General features: G+C 44.2%; 1 protein-coding gene across 1 annotated transcript in view; it reads right to left on the bottom strand.

Annotated features, from left to right (window-relative positions):
- Positions 1-21,411, bottom strand: part of Nup188 (nuclear pore complex protein Nup188) — an 80,317-nt gene that overhangs the window by 3,830 nt on the left and 55,076 nt on the right. The window contains exons 33-47 of the mRNA XM_077631574.1: positions 19,759-19,911; positions 19,596-19,670; positions 18,045-18,118; positions 17,493-17,656; positions 15,933-16,048; positions 12,469-12,600; positions 11,174-11,242; positions 10,527-10,730; positions 7,929-8,060; positions 6,313-6,387; positions 5,708-5,826; positions 5,183-5,261; positions 4,000-4,131; positions 1,369-1,433; positions 453-582 (exon numbers count right to left, since the gene is read on the bottom strand). Of these exons, the coding sequence (XP_077487700.1) occupies positions 453-582; positions 1,369-1,433; positions 4,000-4,131; positions 5,183-5,261; positions 5,708-5,826; positions 6,313-6,387; positions 7,929-8,060; positions 10,527-10,730; positions 11,174-11,242; positions 12,469-12,600; positions 15,933-16,048; positions 17,493-17,656; positions 18,045-18,118; positions 19,596-19,670; positions 19,759-19,911 (1,719 nt within the window). The remainder of the gene's footprint in view (positions 1-452; positions 583-1,368; positions 1,434-3,999; positions 4,132-5,182; positions 5,262-5,707; positions 5,827-6,312; positions 6,388-7,928; positions 8,061-10,526; positions 10,731-11,173; positions 11,243-12,468; positions 12,601-15,932; positions 16,049-17,492; positions 17,657-18,044; positions 18,119-19,595; positions 19,671-19,758; positions 19,912-21,411) is intronic.

The raw sequence follows: 21,411 nt of genomic DNA, 5'->3' as shown, positions 1-21,411 counted from the left end.
CCCAAAACTACCCCAACACTTTCATTACGTGGAGGTCTCAAATACAAGCGCTTTAATCTGGGCGGCATTGGGGAACATAGAAAGTTTGCAATATCGAGGAATTCGCTATATGATGGTTCGTTCCATCTAGGTTGAACTGTATTCATGTGCACTTCGCAACCAATAATTTGATATTCACACACATCTCCTATGCAGGCTATTTTGTTTAGCTGAATAACGTGTGCAATCTCAGCCTGACTGTGTCTTGAACAGTGCGCCTGATTTCCCGACACAGCACTAGTGATACACAAACAGCGTGACATATACTCACTTTTGAGTACTTATTTTAAGGCCAGATTAAGCCCACTCTACTAATCTAGAGGCTTGTCCTGAAATTCCCCAGAAAAGCCACAATCATGGAGGGGGTAAGCAAAGTGAAACAATGCGAAAAAAAAAAAAGGCTAGGTACTCACTATCTCACTACTCAGTGCCCTTGACAAGACCTGCTTCTCCTGGAGGGGAACAGCAGGCAGTAGCCGATACAGCAAGGCCTGGCCCAAGGCGACTGACAGGCTCATCTCCAAGACAGCGAACTCCAGCAGCCTGCATGCGGGAACAAATTAGCAGAGCCATACAAGAACAGAGTTGCAAGCATGGCGCACAAAGGATGGATGACAGGAATGAAGCCTCAGTTATCTTTGTGTTCATGATGCGTACACAGTCTGTTATGATACTTGTGCTGGTCTGAGATGCCGTCCTCAGCCCAATTACATCAACTCCAGAAAAGGGACCTTTCCCTGTGATCTCCAATTAATCATATTGTGTGCCAGCTGCACCCATCCTACCACTGCAAACTTTGTGACCTCATCTGTATCCCTCTGCTGCCCCCTCCCATGTCTTCCTTCCCTTAGAATCCACTCCACTGCCCTAAGGGACTATCAATAATGCATTCTCCATATTTACGTTCCCTGCCCACGTCCATTTCTTTGTCTTTATTTCAGTCTTGTCTGAACTTGCCAAAGCCATTGCAGTTACTGATACTCAAAACACTAAAAACGGCTCTTTATTTTTAGAGTTTATATACTACAGTACTCATGCACTGACACCAAGAGGAACAGTGTTGTTGCTGGCATGAAGATCATAGACTATGGCATTCATTCAGTCAGCTGATATGACTGGACATTACTGTTCTAGCTTCCTGGAAATGTGTTGAGGACAACAGTAGTATATGTTTTTGAGACTGAACGATGTAGTGGGAGTTATTAAGGCCGAGAGCTAGCTATGTATTTCTGACTGAAGACGGGCTGAACAGTCGGTTCTCTGCAAAACATAAGCGCTGAAATTTTGCTGCACCTAGTACATGCCATTTGAGTAAGTGCAAAGTACTACCTTTGCTTGTGATGGTTCCCCGACACACCAGCAGGGGACTTTGCAGGAGACTGGTGCTTGTCAGTCTGCATCAGCAATGTTAATAAAGCATTACCTCCATGTCGCAATAGAATGTAGCACAATTAGACTGTCTGCCCATCATTTTAAAAGGCTGTGAGCATGGTCGCAAGGCTGGAAAATTGAGCAGCGTGCGACTGACGTGTGACTGCCGCTTTTCTACCAAAACGAAAGCACAACCTTCGCGTCTCGCAAGTTCACAATTACGAGTTGCAGGCGCTGCATGACCATTTAGGTTGAAAAGCGAAAGTGTCCAGGGCAATCACACATACGTTGCCTGATTTTCCAGACTTCCAACCCTGAGTCACAAGGTGCCAAACTAAAGCACGAGTTTTTTGGACAGTTTCAATTTTCCCTAAGAATTCTGGCGCAATAACTACTGCAAACATGAGACATTTCTCAACCATTACACTGTGGCACACCGCGTAGGTTGACCGGTATCGCTGCAACAAATTGCACGGAACATGATGCTGAGGGCACCAAAAAAAAATGATGCACTGCAAACATCAGCAAGGGACCACCTGCCAGAGCCATGCCCGTGATTTTTCGCTCACAATGCCGACACCGGATTTTCTTGACAACAAGACCTTTAACACTGTCGGATTAAAAGCTATCACAGCAAGCTACTGCAGCCTTTGAGATCAGCGTTTACAAGCAACGGCTGGATAAAAATCTTGGTGGTCATGCATAGTTGCCATCACCACGCCGCCACTAACATAGAGAGATTTCCCCTCCTCCTCGTTTATCCGGCCTCCCGCTATCTCCTCCAAAGAGGCGACGCAGCATGCGACACAGCCTCGCAGAAGCGTTGCTTGGTTCGCCACATGCCCAGGCGTGGGACATAGTTTGAATTATCGGTGGCGCTGCCCATTCTTGTTCGAATTAACCAGCTATTTTTTCATAGACTTCAATGGAATGTAGACAGGCCAAGCTGTACAGCTCAAATTAATGAGGTCTGAATTAAAAAGATTTCACTCTAGACAAATTTGTAGGGCTAGGCTTGCCAGCTTAGTACATGAATCAGCAAAAGCTGTTATAGCTTTGGTTTAGCCACATAGCCCTGTATTCTGCCGTAAAACCGCCCTCAGGTTGCGCATTCCTCCACCCTTGTCATAACCTCCTCCTGCCATGGTAGTCACCTTCCGGTTACGCATTCTTCAGCTCTCACGATAACCTCCCAAGCCACTAGGCCACCTGTCACCTCCCTCCTCTCTTCCCTCTCTCTACTTTTCCACCTGCCATGGTTGGCAGGCGGTAGCCATAAAATTAAATTAAAATTAACTAAGTTCAATAAAATCAATTCATTAATTAATTCGAGGTCTTATGGCTGACGCTGTACATTCCATGGCAGAATCAAGGCTCTACGGCTAAACCAAAGCTATAACAGCTTTTGCTGTAAAAACAAGAACGGGAAAATCAACAAGAAAAATTCCTACTCAGTGCCATCTTGGGTTTTTGGTGATAGCAAAAGTGAATAAAGGAAGCCATGTTGGCATGGTCAGCTCTTCAGTTTGAATAATCCGTGAATTGTAGCTGTATACATTCAAGGGGTATTGACACCAAAATCTTCTTAGTGTATTTGCTTTCAAATGATACGCAAGACATTAGTAAACACGAATTATCATGTGAAATTCGCCTATGCTCAGTACCTAACGTGCAATTGCGTTTATTCTTCGATGCAGTTTCGGCTTCAGTTTCAGTAGTTGAAAGATGGCTGCGACGTCACAAGTGAGCACCAGATCACGTGAGGCATACAGAACTAAAATATAATAGCCCTCTGTTCACTCGCTGCCATTCCGGCTTCTGGAGCAGTTTAGCATACGAGTCTGAATGAATTAAAACAACAAAGCAGCAGTTATGTTACATTTTTTGCACGCCTCGGGTGACCTCATACTCGCCTGTGATGTGTCAATCATTGTCTGGCAGCTGAAACCGAAGCTGAAACTACAGAGGAAAAAAAAATTCAATTTCAAATTATTTATTGAGTGCTGACAAATTCCACGTGGTGATTAATTTTTAATTAAACATTGTACTGATCATCCCAGAGCAAAAACACAAAAAAATTTGGTATCACTCTTTTCAAAAACTCCATGAATCGACATTAAATTCAAAATCATAAATCAAATACGCTATTAGCAAACACCAAAATGCAATGCATCCAATGAGGCAACAACTTTAGTTGGTTAATGGTTAACATTTCTTATGTTCCAAAGCAACACTGTAAGGTATGAGGCATACCATAATGGAAGAGCCTGGATGAACTTCAGGCTTTAGCATACACTAAAATCTCAGTATGCAGGCAATTTTACATTTCTCCTCAAATGAATGTGGCCACAGCGATCAGGATCAAACCTAAGAATGCATGTTTGGCCTCCAATGCCATTGCCACTGGGCCATTGCACCAGGTCAAAGAGTGGGTCGGCGACTGACTTTATGCCACCTCTACTAGTACACGGGCTAAGCTGACTGGCAGACACCTAAACATGAATTGGGAACACTAAGCAAACCATACAAGAAGGAACTGTCAAGGCCTTGTGAGAAAAAAAATAGAAGAATGACTGCACTGCCACTGACCTTGATAAGTGACTTGAGACAGAGCTGTGCAGCAGCTATCAGGGTGCCGAACGTCAACTGTTGCTCCTGCTCCATGGATGGTGACTGAAAGGAAAGCTGGACTACTGGTTTCCATTCAGCAATATCCAAAGCCTGGAAAAGAAACACAACATGCTAGCTCAGAAGCAGTATCACAGTGCACTCTCCATTTTTATGCTATTGAACGGTATGGTATACAGTCGATCCCAAATATATTGAATCATTGTCTATATCGAATAGCCAAAACATGCTGTGAAAATTCAATGCAAAAGTATACAATAACTGTTAGCCTTTATCGAACTCCTATTCAGCAGAACATTCAATACATCGAACGATGGGCCGTGCCCTCGCAAGTGGCCCTTCTGCCAACAGCGTTCCCACAGTCCTTTCGTGCATGGAGCTGGCACCCTTGGTGGCAGGCTGGCAGCACTAGCCATGCAAGGGAAATCACAAAAACCAACACGACATAGCATGACGAGGGGAATGTGGACTACAGTTGTGGTTATCTTTCGGCCTGGCATACCTATTTTCAACAAAACACCACTGCCATACGGGGAAGCCTGCGCCCAATGTGCCACTAGTTATGGGGTAAAGCCAACCTAGCTGACCAAAAGTTTCGGGCAGTTCTCGCCTAGCCTGCTTCTTTGCTGAAGGTGCAGCGCTGTGGAAACCAACTGTGCCTTACTTTTAATCATATTGGTGTGCTTAAAGTGTACTGATAACAATATTAGACCTCTTATAACAGGTGATGGCTAGTTCCAAAGCACCACTGCTGTTTAAATTTGAAAGCCTCATGTGAAGCTTGAGTTGGTGTAAATAGAAACAATCTCATATGCACTAATAGTTTTTCCATCGTTTGCCTGTACTTTCTTCATACCCACACCCCTTAGATTGGCTGCAAGTCCCTGAGGGCAAAATAAATAAATACATGAATTATTAAGAGTAATGAGGGGCCCACGTCCCAATGCTAGCCATGAGATAGAAATGATCTGATATTCAATGCTAACAATTCACATTCAAAAAACTTGACATTTGCATTTCAGTTTGTGCTATATTGCAGCGAGCACAGCAAAGCTAAGAAAGCAAAATGGCTGTGCAAGGAAAACAAGGTTCTGAAGCGAAAGAAAAGAGCTTCGCAAAATAATTCTGAGAATGGAATGTATACCTGATCTGACAAGGCTTCGGCCACGCTGGGACTGTACTGTTGGCAGCAGGACAAGCAGACAAACAGCAATTCCAGGAGCCTGGAGTGTACAGAAGGACAGACACACTTTGCAACACATGTTTGATAGCAAAAGTAAACTAACAAGCTGGAACAGAAAGTTAAAAGCAGGCTTGAAACAAGGCAATGACAGCAGAGACGCTTGCCTGGAAACTAACACAGCTGCTCATCCAACCCTAAAAATCGCTTGGGTGTCCATACTTAGAAATGAGGCAAACACAGCGAAGGATGGCAAAGATATTAAACACGTTGCTGCGCATTTTCTTTTCACGTCAACCTTCATTGCGTCCTGCTATATATGCAAGTATGAACATTTACCAGCTAGCCTAGCTTTAGTATCTTTATGGCTTGGGTTACCTAGTGCCTTTTCACGTATGCTTCTAGAGTAGGAAGGAGGAGGCAGTCTTAAATGCTAATGCATCAGCACATCAATTCTATGAGCATAAGTGACAACAGAATGCGCCTCACTTTCTCCTCGCTTCGGTCAGTTTGGGAGATGGGTCGGTGACATCGTCAGTAGAAAGCTGCCGCCTTGGCTGGCTGCCTTGCTCTTCGGGCTGTGGCTTGACAGCAGGTCCTTTCTTGTACTGTGCGCAGAAATTTGAAAGACAAGAGTAGGTCAGGACAGGTTAGTGCAAGACAGTGAGACAGCAATAAAACCCCGGTAATACCATTTACTGTCCTGCGGTGAACTCAGCTGATGAAGGCAATGACAGTTAGTACAATGTATTACAGGAACTACTAGAGCTATCACCTTCCACAAGAACAAATGCACATTTATGAATCCACGAGCTCCATGTGTCTGTTTGAATGATTTAGAATTAAAAGCAGGTTAAAATTAATAAAAGGCCGCAATAGTTATTTGACAGATAAAAGAGCTGGAACAATTCTCTTGGCATCTGACTGTCATTGCCTGATGATCGTGTTACACAGCCAAATACTAATAATTCTTTTTAGCTTTGTTTATCTTTTGTATCAGCCTTTTGCAGCCAGCACTGACGCTGCGAGCAAGTGAGCGAGTTAATGCTGGAGCAATGACAAGTGCAGACAAGGTATACTGGGGGAGTGATCACCTCGAGCATGTGCTGTAGGAGATTAGGCCGGCTAAGGTAGGCAACTGTGCATGATGTCAGTGAGGTGACACTAATCTGCAGACAAAAAGAAGAAAAAGAACAGTGCATGAAATAGAAAGTTGTGAATGCCACCACACTTCCAGCCATGCACCCAGAACAAGGTGCATATTTTAGGTGCTACCTGAACGTTTTGCACCTGTGCCAAAACTTTTCAAGGCACATCAGTACCTGCATTTTCTTAGGTTCCGAGGTGCTATCAAAGGTACTGCCTTGTACCTGCACTGAATCACTTCTCATGAAGCATCAACATGTGCTTGCATTTAGCATGCAACTGCTGCAAACACCATACCTCACTGGGGACAGCACTTCTTGAATAAAAACACTTAGTTCTTTGAAAGAGTGTCTGGGAGGGCTGAAAAAGAGACGCTGAAACATGGTAGTCTGCATTTGGCCAGCTTCCTTTTAAATCCAGTAAAGAAAACTAGGTAAAGTGGGCACCTTGTTGCAAGTGCTCCAGGTGGTCGTTTCTAAAGACAATCCACTATACACTTTTTTCCTCAAGCGAAATTTTCAACAATTAATTAGCATTATTATCAGTAAAGCTAACCAGAATGAAAAATACTATAATCCGTTCTATACATCCTGTGCAGCGCTATGAAAGCCACGCAAATAGTCCGCACAGAAGAATAAAGGGAGTCGCGTTTTTCCGCGCTTGTTCTGTGGCCGAGTGGCCTAAGGCACGAGAAAGCGACAGCAAGTCGTCAGCAATGGACTTAATCAAGCTCGTTAAGTGGACTTAATCAAGCTCATGACAAATGTGTCATGTAATAAGCCTGCAGGCAAAACATTTACTGTGATTCGTTCACCACAAGGAACGCACTACTTTTTGGTCGCGGATGCAGGCAGTGCTAGTAAGAGCGCTAGCTTTGACAGCGTTGCACCTGATGTATGAAACAGAGTATAGATACCACGCCGAGTAACTCTCAAAATCACTTAAATTTCACATAGGTCAGATGCCTCATCTTTTTTAAGACCTTAGTTACTTTTTGCTGGGACGCCCTGTGGGGTGAAATTTCAGATTACAGAAGAAACACAGCATCGGCAATATCCAGGCTGCGCCCTACTGGCCACTACTTGCGATGCATACTGTGCTACAGGTGATCCTGCATCAGCACTGCGCAGACAGTGCATAGTGCTCGAGGGTGCGGTCACAGCTCACGCGTTCGTATCATCCATACGGCAGCGGCGCAAGAGAGTATTCGTACTAACACTTAAAGCTCTCTCCGGCCCGAGAATTTTATGAATTCGTATCATCCCAAAATTCGTATCAACCATGATTGTACCATCGGGATTCTACTGCATCTTGCTGTGCCATGGTGGATACGGAAAAAAAAAAAAAAAAACAGATCAATTAACAGTGACTGAATCAAATAGAAGATAAAAGCTAGCGGACCACCTCTCGCTCTGCAAGCTTATCTGGGTATTGCATAGCAAAGTATTGTCACTTGTGGAACAGCGATAATACTCTTGTCCCAGAACAAAAAGCAAAGAAAAGGTAACAAGCAAAGCACAGACGCCAAGACACACAGTGCCATAACATGAATAAAATGGCCTACCATGAGCGTTACTAAAGGATTTGTTTGGTTGCATGGGCACGTAGTTCGCAGAGAGGCCACTTTGCAGACAAAGCGACAGGTGACCAGGGCTTCGTCAATTTGTGTTGGGTTGGAACGCACTTGCATAAGGCACTGAAAAAGGGAAGGGCACAAAAGTTCAACTAGTACGCTGAAATGCCCCTGCTTAGTCAGTTGTCATAAAACATCAAAGCGATGCCAGAGTGGGTACCTAGAATGACAGTGGAGGCAAGAACAACAAATTTTTATTTGTTCATTCCGTTAGTGTTGCATGAGCAAAACAACTTTAATCCTAAGTTTTGCGGCTGCTTGATTTTCAAGGCTCCCTATTGCAGGCTGCTTATGTAGTACCGGGCCATGTATGTCCACTGAAGGTGATGCACATAAGAAACAGGAGCAGTCTAAGCAAACAATATTACAAAAGATACAGTAAATCATCATCAAAAACTATCATATCTTGAAATATTGCTTAAGTTGAAAGCTACTATAGCCACTGTCCTCATCAGGCCTATCTCGAAATGTTTTTCATGACAAAATATGGATATCTTGAAAATGGGCCCTGAGGTTGTGCACCCATCTTTGTCAACCATGTTTCACTGCAATTCTGCTACATGGGACTCATTTTATTATAATTAATTTTATGGTCTGCATAATGAAGTTGGCATTAGAAAATAAAGGCAGAGAAGGCTTAAATTCTTTCAATGCACAATCAGCACACTCAACTTTTCTGCAATTTGCTAATCTCGAAACTCAACTTGTCTTGAAATTTCCCACTTTTATTAGAACACAAGCAGAAAGGAGTATAAACACCAAATTTTAATTGTGTGCTATTTCTTTGGAATGATGCGCAGCACATTAGAAAACATGGACAGCCTTGTGGATTGTGCCAAGTGGTAAGTAATTTCTAATTGAATTTTTTTCTGCCATGCCAATTTGGTTTCAACAACCAAATGATGGCTGTGATGTAACAGATGATTTTAGGTCACATGAGCCATACAAAAACTGAAGTATTGTTGCAGCTTTCTTCGTTTTAATTCACACTAACTCTTACACAAGCCTGCACACAGGAGCTGGATTCACAAACATGGAGCAAGCAGCAATTATATCGCAGTTTTTGCATGACCCACGTGACCTTAAATCGTCTCTTACGCCACAGCTGTCATTCGGCTGTTGAAACTGAAACCGAAATGGCACAACAAAAAAATTCAATTATAAATAGCTGGCGCAGGAGAATTCCACGTTGTGACTCGTATACACTATTGTCTTGTGCACCATTCCAAAGAAACATTCACTCAAAAATTTTGTCTGTCTACTCCTTTAACACAGGTTGCAGTGCGATTTTGTGCTAAAGCTACACACAAGTGAGGCATATCATAGTCGGTTTTGAAATAGTAATTGCAATAATTTTTTTTTAATAAATCGAAACATCAATACACTGTACTTTTGCCTTTCATCGCCATCAAAATGCAGCCACCACAGCCAGAAATTGAATGCATGACTTCATGCTCAGCAGCACAGCGTCACTGCCACTGAAGCACTGCTGCAAATGAATGAACAACCTGAGACCCTGCACAATGACAAATATATTTTCATCCACACAAATTTATTACTAAGGGGAAGCCACTTATGTATTTAAAATCTCATCCTTCTTTTTACTAAACCAGTCAAACTTCCAAACTTCCCATTCTCCATTTTCCAGAGTGGCTAGCTCAATCAATGGTGCCGTCTCGCATGGAAACAGCCGTCTCGCATGCAGCAACAGCTGTTAAGGGCACAGTTCCTGGTTCTGTGGTGTCGTTGGCATAATACGGAGGAGCAATGAGGAGAAAAGGGGAATGGCGCCGTTCACCATGCTAAGAATCTGTGGCATCCACTGCACGCTGTGGTGAAGAACTATAGTGCTTGTGTCAAACACACCTCTGAGTGGAGAAAGGCATCGCTGTGCTGCGTGGCAAACAGTACATTCACCACTGCAGCCAGCACTATCACATTAAACACGCATTGTAATCACCCACAAGTTGTTCGAATTTCCTTTACTTGTTTCGGGGCATGATTGTGAACTTTTACGATAGACAGTCTGTAGCTGAGCTGCACTGCAGTGCGATCAATGAATTTATGCCTCTTTTCTTTGCCAAGCAACCAAATGCAGCAGTCCATGAGAGTGTGAGGCACCAGAGCTATTTCAGACCGTCCTACACTATTCACAAACCTTCTTTCCAGCAACTTTAGAACAACGGACACCAAAAACAGAGCTGGCAGGGAGAGAGCACACCTTTGCTTGAACACCATGTTTGGCCCGATGAAGAGATGAGATTACTGCTCCATAAACAGCCTGTTTTGGACATGTTTGATCACGAATGGAGTGCTTCAACAAGCCAGCTTTCTCACTTGAAAGAACGCACAATGCGAGTGCAGCCAGACTTGCCTTCCTCACAAGTTACCTTGGTGCTCTTCACACCGCCCCACATAGGGGAGCACGTTTTGTTCCTCCCTCAGTTTCACCAGCAATCTAAGCCCTGCCGAATCGCGGGCAGTCACCAGGAACAACCCGAAACAATTTCAACGCGCAGCTTCACTCACTGCGGAGAGCCGGTCCACATGCACTGCCATGAAGCCCAGGGCATCCTCGAAGAAGAAGTGGCGCAGCGAGTGCAGCAGCGCAGTCACCAGCTGCACCAGCAGCTGGTACACGGACTGCCAACCCTTGTCGCTGCCTTGGTAGCACGCCAACAAGTACGGGCTCACCTGGTGCACAACACCGCTGCACTGGAGCGCCTCCGCCATCTGCCCAGCAAAAGAGGCAGTCATTTACAAAGCGCCAGCCAAGACAGTCCAATCTAACTTAGCTTGTTTTAGTCACTTCAGCAAAACAAAACTTTACAAAACTGCTTACATCTTGCGACCATCTTCTTTTTTTTTTCTATGCACCTAATGCACATTTATTATATTACCCATTACCTAGTAAAAGAAACCGAAGAAATGGAATACACTGAAAAATGATTCGGCAGCACACTGCAATAGGCAGCTCCACCAGCTGTCGCCCCTAATATTTCTGGGCAGATGCTGCAAAGGCCCTGTGCTTTTAATTTTCGCGTTCTGTGCTTTTCATTTCCAGAGAAAACAGAAGTCTAGCCCTGCTTCCAGTTGAAATTCAAAGGTGCCGCATGCTGTCAACATTATTATTTGGGCAAACTACTCCACCTGCAAAAGTCTAAATCCAACGATACCTGAGGCACAGCTGTCAGAGTGAGGAAGAAATGGCAGATTGCTTGAGCCAGGCGGCTGTCCTTCATAGTCTGCAAGTGCACAAGACATTTGGTCAGCAAGCTGAGCAAAACACTGGCTTCCTCCCAAACCCCCTAATTATTATTTCATGACACTGGGAACACTGCTACCATCATGGTTAAAAAGTTAAAGAGCTAGCAGCACAGTGATCTACAGATGCATAGTTGCGTAGCAGTTTACTATGAAGTGCCTGCAGTGGCAAGGAATAGTTTTGAGTAGTGAAAACGACATGATACATTCAGAGAAAAATTAAGACACATTTGCTACTGCATTTTTAGTTGTTTTTTTTGTTGTTCCTTGTGCGATCTATCACTGCTGGGTTTCTGCATCATCAGCACTCCCTATCTATTGCATCCCTTGCAATAACCATTCAGTTGCTAGAGGCACTCACATTATGTGTCTCTTTCGATCCGCTTGCTTGTGCTGTCTCACACAAAATAAACTAACCCAACTTCATGCCACCGAAGCGGTGGCCTTGTGGTAGAGCATCCGCCTCGCATTCGGGAGGTGCTGGGTTCGATCCCCAGTGCCGCCGGGTACCCAGCGGTTTTTAATGGGTACAAGATATCCCCCGGCCCGGTGCTCGGCTCTTCTGGGTGAGATGCTTGGGAAAAGGGTCTTGACCACAGTTGCTCTGATGGATCAGCGATAAGTTCTGCCGTCAACAGCGTTAAATCCGCCTCGTGCGGTAGAAGCCCATTTGTGGCCCCCTTTTTTTTTTCTCACAGTCGGACAGCCGAAAAGTTGGACTAGCCCATGACCGTAGTGATACGCTGAATCGCTTCTGACGAAGGACCATAGTGTTTGTACTTGACGCTGGTTAGAGCGTACGAGTCTTGAGTCGAACTCTTCACTGGGGAGTGAAACACGAACCACCTTTGCAGGCTGAGTTGTTCGAAACTGGGTTTGCCCCCGAAGGGGCGCAGCGGGGTTTGCGGAGCCTCCTCCAAGCACACACCCCTGAAGAAGCCGGGCGCCGGGCCAGGGGTGGCTTGTACCCATTTTTACCGGTGGGTGTCCGGCGGTGGGTTTCGAACCAACCACCTCCCGCAGCCGAGGCGGACGCCCAGACCACTAGGCCAACTTCATGCTTTACTGAACAAGGAGTACTAGTTGTACTTTAATAAAACTTAACTGAAATGTGTGAGCAGAAACAAGAAGCCCATAATGACAATCGTTACTACCCCCAAAACGTTTTGGTTGCCATGCCATGAAAGGCAAACTTTAGCTTGCACACCTGAAGTGATCCCTGCAGCAAGCGTGCAAGCTGGGCGACAATAAGGTTCTGCTGAAGGACAGGAATATAGCCAGTGTTGTCCTTGGAGAGTGATAGCAGTTCTTTGAGGAGGGTGGTCAGTGTGGTGCAGGCCTGGACACAGGATGCAAACAGAGGGGGACAGAGAACACTCTATAATAGAAAACCAGAAGTCAGTCTGGACTGAAAGAACAAACCGGCAGCAGTGTACACAGTAGAACTTTGCAAATTAGAACTCACTTAATTCAAACTTACAGTTCAGTCAAACTCACATAATGGTCTGACAAATATCAGGTGTATAAAAAGGCACCCCTTAATTCAAAGTATGCCTAATTCGAACAAATGTACGATCCTTAAAAACTTTCAATTATCAACTGGATTTTGACACACCCGAGATTTTGTGAGGAAAGTGCGTACACCTCGCAACCCAATTATGTTCCCCTGCTAAAGATGTGTTGTGCACCTAAACACATGTGCATATTGATACGTGCCACTGTAAAAGAAGTAGAAGCTCCTGCATTCGTAGAGAAAGAAGATAGTTCTCTCTCGCTCGCGCGCTCGGACCACTTAGGGAGCGCCGCAGTTCTACGTTTCTTCTCCGGAGATTTTCCTTCGAATTGTTCGCAACATTTGGTGGAGGTGCGGGGTACTCGCAAATCGAAGTGGACGAGAGTGACCGGGAAAAGACGGCTTTCGTGACGCCCGGCGGCCTCTATGGGTTTAAGGTGCTCCCATTTGGTCTGTGCTCAGCACTGGCCACGTTCCAATGCATGATGGACACCGTTATCTCCGACTTGAAGTGGCAGTCCTGCCTGGTGTACCTGGACGATGTTATTATATTTTCGACCACGTTTGACCAACACTTGGAGCGGTTGTGCATTGTGCTACAAGCACTCAAATCCGCACAACTCACCATCAAAGCCGAGAAATGCAATTTTGGCTTTGAGGAACTTCGCTTTCTTGGTCACGTTGCCAGCGCACAAGGTGTTCACCCGGACCCTGACAAGACAGCTGCCGTCTGAGGTTTCTGTTCTTTCTTTCTATAGTGGTAGCATGAATAATTTGCAACACAAGCAGCACTTCACTGAGACTGACTCTTCCTACACACGAGTGATGTCATCAGAGCATATAGCATCACTACAGCCTTAATCGTGTATACTCGGTTTGGAAAAAGAGCAAGGTATACATAACGGTGCCAGTGAAAATTTCCTAGCCTGCTGCTCCATACACCATGAATGATAAACTGAAACATTGGGAAAAGAGCAGAAGTGTAAGACTGTGCCATTCATTCCTTTTAAACCAAGACAGGAAAACTGAAGCCTTTCTGAAGCCTTGTCAGCTGCCACCAGTAATGGCTTCTTCGTTCATGAAGCAAGAAGATACACGAGTGGAAGCTCTGCCATTTGGCATGATGCAGCAAGGTCACAAGTGCCTCACAGATGCTGGCAGCATCCATAGCAGCGAAAAAGATGACTGCTTCCTCCACCCACCTGTGCCAACCCCCTGCTCACTTGTTGCATCTTCTATGGTACTGATTAGTATCACCATGAGGCATTTCGTCTCAGTGTTCTAAACAACTTGCACAGCTGTCGCTCTCACAGCAAAATATACAAAAGAAGCCAAAGTCTTTGGCATTAAGGAAAGCATGGGAAAATATTTGTTACTGTTTTTTTTGAACAGAGGAAAGTACTGTAATTGACTTTCATTTCAGATGGGAAATAATTTTAGAAGTTAGATAAGGCACCATGCTGACAGCACATGGAATCCTTCACACATTTCGTGTGATGCTGCGCTAACCCAGATATGGCAGTGGCCGTCTTCCCAATGGTCCTTAAAATGTATCCCCAGTACTGTTTCAAATACAGTTCAGCCCACTTATAATGAACCTGATGGTCACGCGGACTGCTTTCATTGTATCCGATGGTCATAGTAAGTGGACTCCCTGTATAACAGAAAATGCTAATGCTGCCAAAAGTGGCGCTTCTTTCTTAAAAACTGCATCATGCACGTTCATTTCTTCGAAGCAGACCCTACCGCGATGCTCTCCAGGACTGGTGTAGGAACAGCGCTAAGAACAGGACAGAAGTCAAACATGGAAGCACAGGGACGGGCGCTGACTCTCCTAATCTCCAGGACTGTCATGTTCTCTTCGCAGAGACCCTTGCTGCCAACAATCAGCTTTAGCGAAGGGATAAAACTAATCGTGGTCGAAACATCCACAACCACAGCAGCTCATGACAGGTCAGCCACATCAATCAGATTCCTATTAAAGGAGTGCTCATTCTTCACGCACAATGGCTTCGTGAGAGCAAGGCTTTGCGATGTTGTCGTCCACAAGAACGTAATCATCCGAGGCAACATCCGGCCAACTATGTGTCAAGGACGGGTTGTCACATGCTTCTAATCATGTGCGTCTTAGACAGCGGCATTTATTGTTCCTGGGCCTATGCAGCAACTAAAGTAGCGCACCACACGTGTCAGTTGCACTGTCTGCTATCTACCTGGAAGTTGTAGCAGTACAAAAGGTGAAGCCGACGGGGCAGGCGGCACATACCAGCGCGGCCAGCAAGGCATTCAAATGTTTCAAATCACTGACGTTAGTTTATCTATGACCACGCACAGCAGCTTCACTTTCGACATTGCCAATTTCATGCTCAATGGACATGTGCTTCCATATGGGATGCTTAGGCCAGCTGACGAACACGCGTGAGAAGATTGACCTTGTACGCCATTGCACGCGCTTGGCTGGCGGTTGCTTACAGCTTCAATGCCGCCTTTTTCTTACTTTTTTGGGTCAACATGTTCTATCTGACAGGCGTTGCAGAAGCTGAGAGGTGCTCTTCGGTCTCCATACTAAGCTGAAAGCAGGAGTATTCAACTTCTGTGGCGAGTTTACGGCAGTTCCTCGTTTGCTATAACAGAGTGGTGTGGACACAGCTGTTCGTTGTACGAGAGACGAATTCATCATCATCATCATCAGCCTGACTACACCCACTGCAAGGCAAAGGCCTCTCTCATGTCTCTCCAATTAACCCTGTCCTTAGCCGGCTGCGCCCACCCTATGCCTGCAAACTTCCTAATCTCATCCACCCACCTAACCTTCTGCCGCCCCCTGCTACGCTTTCCTTCTCTTGGAATGCATATGTTGACGGCAGTACCGCACTTTTTCGTAATACGCAAGTGTTAGTTAGATCTGTGACCATTATACGTGGGCTCAACTGTATTTACAGTGGATACCAGATATATTCACAGTACCCTGGAAAAACCACAGTACCACTATTCCAGTTCACGCAAGCCCATGGAAAGTTTTTGTGCAAATTTGGTGATCAGCCCGGGGTGGTACCATGCTAGAGCATTCCTCACAGTATGCTCCTGTTCTGCGGTTTGGTGTTAGGACTCTTGACTCCATTAACCAGTGAACATCTGTTACAACTGTGAAGCAGTACCTGGACTATGAGAGAGTTGGGCGATCTGAAGCCTTCCTCAGTGCATTTCCGGCCATAATAGGTCAGCAGGGGACACAGATATCCCACCCAGTTGTGCAGGTCTAGCTGATATGGCTCTATAAGCAAAGGGAAAGCGTGAATGTTTCAAGTAAACCAATGAACAGACACATATAAAAGAAAAAATACTCCCCAGAAGACCGATGACAACTTTCAGTAGAATCAGTAATAAGTGCAATAAATGCTATGCAATATTTTTAGAATACCTATTTATTTTTTTATGCCACTAGGTTTTTTTGTGAGGACAGCTGACTGTGGCCCAACAAATTACTAATCACTTGCCGAGTACTGTAGTTTTTAGACCCAGTACTTTGAAGTATGGTCTACTGATTTTTATCGACCATTTTTTTTTGGTCAGTTGAAAGCTTCTTGCTCCAATAAACAAATTGCCGGCTGTGGTGCTAAGAACAGAGTAAAACAATTTAAGATCCATTTTCTTGTATAATCAATAATTTCTTTGTGTACACTTTCATGAATTAACAATTTTTTTTTTAAAATGCACGGGATGCATTTATTTCATGAATGCATTAGTTATGCAAGTAAATACAATAAAATGTCTCACAAATACTCTACATGTCAGTTGTTAACTGCATACTAGTTTGCTAGCTTAAGCAATGTGACAACATTCAAAAGAAACAAGACGTGCTTGTGCTCTTCTATGACAAGGAAGGCTCACAAATTTTAACTTACCCTGTCCGATACCTATAAAATAAATTAAGCAAAAATATCAGTGATAAGTAGATTACAAACGCTGCCGGTCGTGCTACGGGTATGATTGAATTTTTTTTTTAGTTATGTATCCTTTGCTGACAATAAGTGCACTTGGTTCCAAATCGGCCCATCTATTCAATGTGCACAAGCTTAATGAGACCCCTAGCCTACTCTGCAAGACATCTGCTGTGACGATTATCTGAAGCAGTTCAAGAACCAACTTGTTTATGTTTATGGGGATTTAACGTCTCAAAGTGACTCAGGCTGTGAGGGACGCGGCAGTGAAGGGCTCCAGAAATTCCGACCACGTGGGGTTCTTTAACATGCACAATATATGGGCGTCTAGAATTTCGTCTCCATCGAAATTCGACCACTGTGGCCGTGACTGAACCAGTGTCTTTTGGGTTAACAGCATTTAAAGAATATTTACACAATGCCCACTTCTGAATGTGAACAGATATTACAGTTGCATACATTTCATGCACACAAGTGTTCAATTCACAGCAAACTCTGAACACATCCTTCAATTCCAACTTGGAACAACTCAAATTAATTGTTTATATCCAAACAAGGCAAAGTTATTGGAAGCCGAGTGCATTAACAATACCATTTTCCTTGAGACAACTTCTACGAGCCAAACACTGCCAAGACTGAAGACGCTCATTCTGACGTATAGCCCGTAACATTAGCGCCTGAAGCAAGTGCAGCTAACATGTCAATAAGCAAAATTAAAACTGCGACACATTCTGTAATAAAAGTAGATTCTGGTGAGTCCCAACGAACGATCCTAACCTTTCTCAGCCTCTTGATGCACCCCAAGCAACTTCACCATGGAGGCTGCTATGACACTTAGTACGAGAACCAGCCTTGGGTGGTGTGACATGATGCCTGCGTGCAAGACATGAAGCACGGTGCCCACGCTCTTGGCCCAGTCAGATGCCTTTGACGTGGAGTCACTGCCAAAAAAATAAGAAGTAAGCAAAACAGAAGACTATTCTTTGCATGTCAACAAAAGGCGTGTGTGCATGCAACTTATGGCGTAGTTAAACAGACCTCTGCTTTAAAGGGGCGTTGAAGAAAAACTGAAGTTGGTCTTTATTGCACATTCTAAGAAAAAGAGGCTATGTACTTGCACTGAAAATCTAGCTTTTATAAACTGGTTAAGGTCAAGAAATGAAATGCAGATATCATTACCATTGGTTGTGTTCACAAGCATTCTGGCAAAAGGGCTAACACTGCACATCCTTAGCACAATTGGTGCAGAGTTTTCATAAGTTCAACATGCTAGTATGACACATCCTTTCCTCACACGGCCAAAAGCCAAGTAAAACTGTGTGCACAAACCTGCTCCAGTGCTTCAGCAAAACGAGATACAGTTCAGCAAGTAGAATGCTGATCTTGTGATTCGTCAGAACTTCCTGTGTAGTCAGAAAAAGAAAATTGAAAACTAAGACACTCCATTAATGTACCTTACAATGCAAGCAACTGATCACTCTTCCATAATTATCTTTCTCAGATGCCGTGGCCACACTTGAGTACGTGATAGAAGCCCTTGCAAATTCCTCGCATAAACAGTGTCCTCTAGAGTGGGTGCATAAAATGTGCTAGCACATGAAAAAAATGTTTAGAAACGCCTAAGTCAAGCATGCAAAATACATACATAAAATTGTTTTTAAAATGGACACCCTTGTGTTTTACGGTATCTGTGATATGGGTCTAGTGAGCGTGTTTTCAAATGCTTGTATTACAAGTACGGATGCTTCAAAGTGCCTAAAATGTCCCAATTTGTTTACTTAACGACTTCATGTGACAAGAATCAGCCAAAAGAAGTATAATTCAGACACTGACAACAGATTTGAGCCACAATTTTATGAGGACCCAGCAGAAATTGCACAATTAATCACTTGAGAACGTTGGAATTTTTTCTGTAATTTTTGGCATGCTGATAATCTGAAAAATTTTCCTTCATTAGCACCCAAAGGGGTTATGTATGACTTTTCAGAAAACCAGGATTTTCATGGGAATATTTCAGGAAGCAAGAAAACTCCATTTCACAGACCCTCACCATTTTAGCGCAGGAATGCTTGGAATATAATGCCCTGCATAAAATGAAACTACGGATTTATACCACTTATACAAGTTACGTAATTTATGCCACTTTTGAAGTCAGCACCTATAATATTTTTCCTCTACTTTTTTTTACCAATGAAAATTATGTTTGCCACAACGCATGCAGATAGTCCACAGTATATAGACAGATAGACGTGGACAATGCTTGCAAGTTTTTGTAGCGATAGCTACATTATGGCAGCATTTCAAGCCTTCAGCGTGGCGGCACCGCCACGCTGTCAGTGGTTCGTCACGTGGTGCAGAGCAGCTGCCGGCGGCGCGGCGCTGTGGCTGATCACGAGGTTCGTCACGTGGTTGGTCACGTGACCGAGTTCCACTCAGCCAGCTGTAGCTATCGCGTCACTCCAGGTTTAACCAGAGCTAAATCACCGCCATTTTTTTCTTCTTCTCTTGATTGCAAGAGATGGTTACAACTTGTGTTCATGTGGCAGGCAGTGAAAATAAGATAATAATTCAGCACTTCTGAAATACAGGTCTTGTTTGATGCATCCTATTTTTGTTTAGTACTGTTCAATTCACACACATGAGAATGGGGGGAAAATTCATGTTATGGAAGCCGAACTTCTCATGCATTATTTTTCTAGAATCTCCATCTACTCAGTGCTCCTTCACAGCAAATTTACATGATGCCCTAGGTGGTGCTGGCAACAAATGAATCTAGCAGCAAAAAAGACATGCCCCCAAACAGTTCAACTTATACCCACAGTATAATATTTGTGCCCAACAAAGTAATCATGCAAATTTCAGAATCACCAAGCAGCTCACATCAGTGATCAAGATGGACAACAGATCTTTCAGAATGAAATTCTTGTCAGCCGACGAAAGCTGCACGTGACGGCACTGGAAGAGAGAGGGAACACAATGCTTTCGATGCATTAACAACATAATGCTGCAAGCGAACTGGAAAAGTGCACCAAATCAACGTTACCTCAGAGAGAGTCACGCAGAGATTGCGCCATCCCGAGAGCAGCACAAAGCTCTCAGCAACAGGGTTTGGCAGCTCACTAACATCTGTAATGCTCACAGCTGAGGTGTTCAGCGTGCCACTGAAGGAATGCTGAGTCAGGCTACTTGTCACAAGCTGAAAGAAGAGAGCAGGAGAAAAGATACACTCTGCATGAGAAGTGTACACAAGGTTTGATCCATGCAAAAGCTCATGCGAAAGAGACACAGTCCATGAATCCCATGATGCAATTCATCCCAGGATGAGAAAACGGCTTCAGAAGTAATTGTGCCCACAGATGACCAGTAAAAAATGAGAGGCCGCCAGCAAAGCTGTCATGATGGAAAAAAAAGCACAGCAAAATGAAAACGAAATTTCCAATGCAGCAATTACACAAACTGTTGGAATTTGATTTACAGCAACATGACAGCAAGGCCTGTCCACATGATACAAGTTGCACCTCTACGCCAATCCATTCATAAAATGCAGCAATGAATGATGCAAGCATAATGATTCAGGCAGAGTCCATTGTGTAAGTAAAGATATTTAGCCGGCCTGAACAGAAGTGCGCAATCCCCATGGCACAAGATGATGTGGACTGGGTAATCACACGGAGGACCTTACATGAATTGTCAGTGTGGAGAATGAAAGCATACTGTTAGCCAATAGTGGGCAATTTAAACGATGAAGTGAAGTGATGTGCAAACTTTTGAAATTCTGAACAAGAATCGAATATGTTTAGACATTCGGTTCATATTCGTATTCAAGAAATTGATATTTGAGAATTTCCTAACATATGTGAATTCCCAAATATTCGCCAGCAATCATATACTGCACCGACTTTCATAAATTCGAGCATGGCAAAACCATAGTATCTCGGCAAATTACCTGACGATTGACTTTGAAGAGGCAGGAAAACAATACAAACCTCCTGTTCGCTTTCATCTTTATCGTTTATCGAGTGGAACGATCACATTCTGACGCTGCTAGGCTTGACCACATGCGAAACTCTGCAAATGGGCTTTCCTACATATGAGACGTGATGAGAACAAAATGGCCGACTACTCGCTTCAAATATCACAAGAAACCGAGCTGCTTTTTTTAAAATCCATAATGTGTTACATACTTAACGCCTACATCCTCAGCACTCGTCCTGTTGCCGTGATAACTGCCCTTGTGCTGGCTTAGTAAACTATGATATGCGGGAAAGCTCACTTGTTTAATATTGCATGAGGCTCCCGAATGGGCGAGGTGTCGCAAAAGGGCGAGCAATAATGTGAAAATCCCACCCAATTGCAAGGTGCACTGTAACCCGCGTACCTTTTAAGGGGGCGTAACGGCAGGCATGACGAGGATCGAAGGGTCCCTGTCGCTAAGTCAAAAAATAGCTTGGCCAAGTGGTTTCAGTTTCTGAGCTTCGCCACTCACCCGCGGTGATGGCAGCTGTCAGCCAGCGCATTCGCCAGTGGTATGAACCCAACTCTGCGCCACTTCGAACGCCAACTGGCGTGCCACTGGTCATTTCCTTTTTCGTTTTATGAGCAGTCTTACCTTTCAGACGACAATGAGTGTACCCTCGCCATCAGCTTTGTTCCCGCACACCGAAACTTCGTGCTTTAAAAATAGGCTTTCGGATAA

This window comes from Amblyomma americanum, chromosome 7 (assembly GCF_052857255.1).
Source record: "Amblyomma americanum isolate KBUSLIRL-KWMA chromosome 7, ASM5285725v1, whole genome shotgun sequence".
In the NCBI taxonomy this organism is placed as follows: domain Eukaryota; kingdom Metazoa; phylum Arthropoda; class Arachnida; order Ixodida; family Ixodidae; genus Amblyomma; species Amblyomma americanum.
Note: the sequence above shows the minus strand (reverse complement) of the source record. Positions and strands in the feature narration are given on the sequence as shown.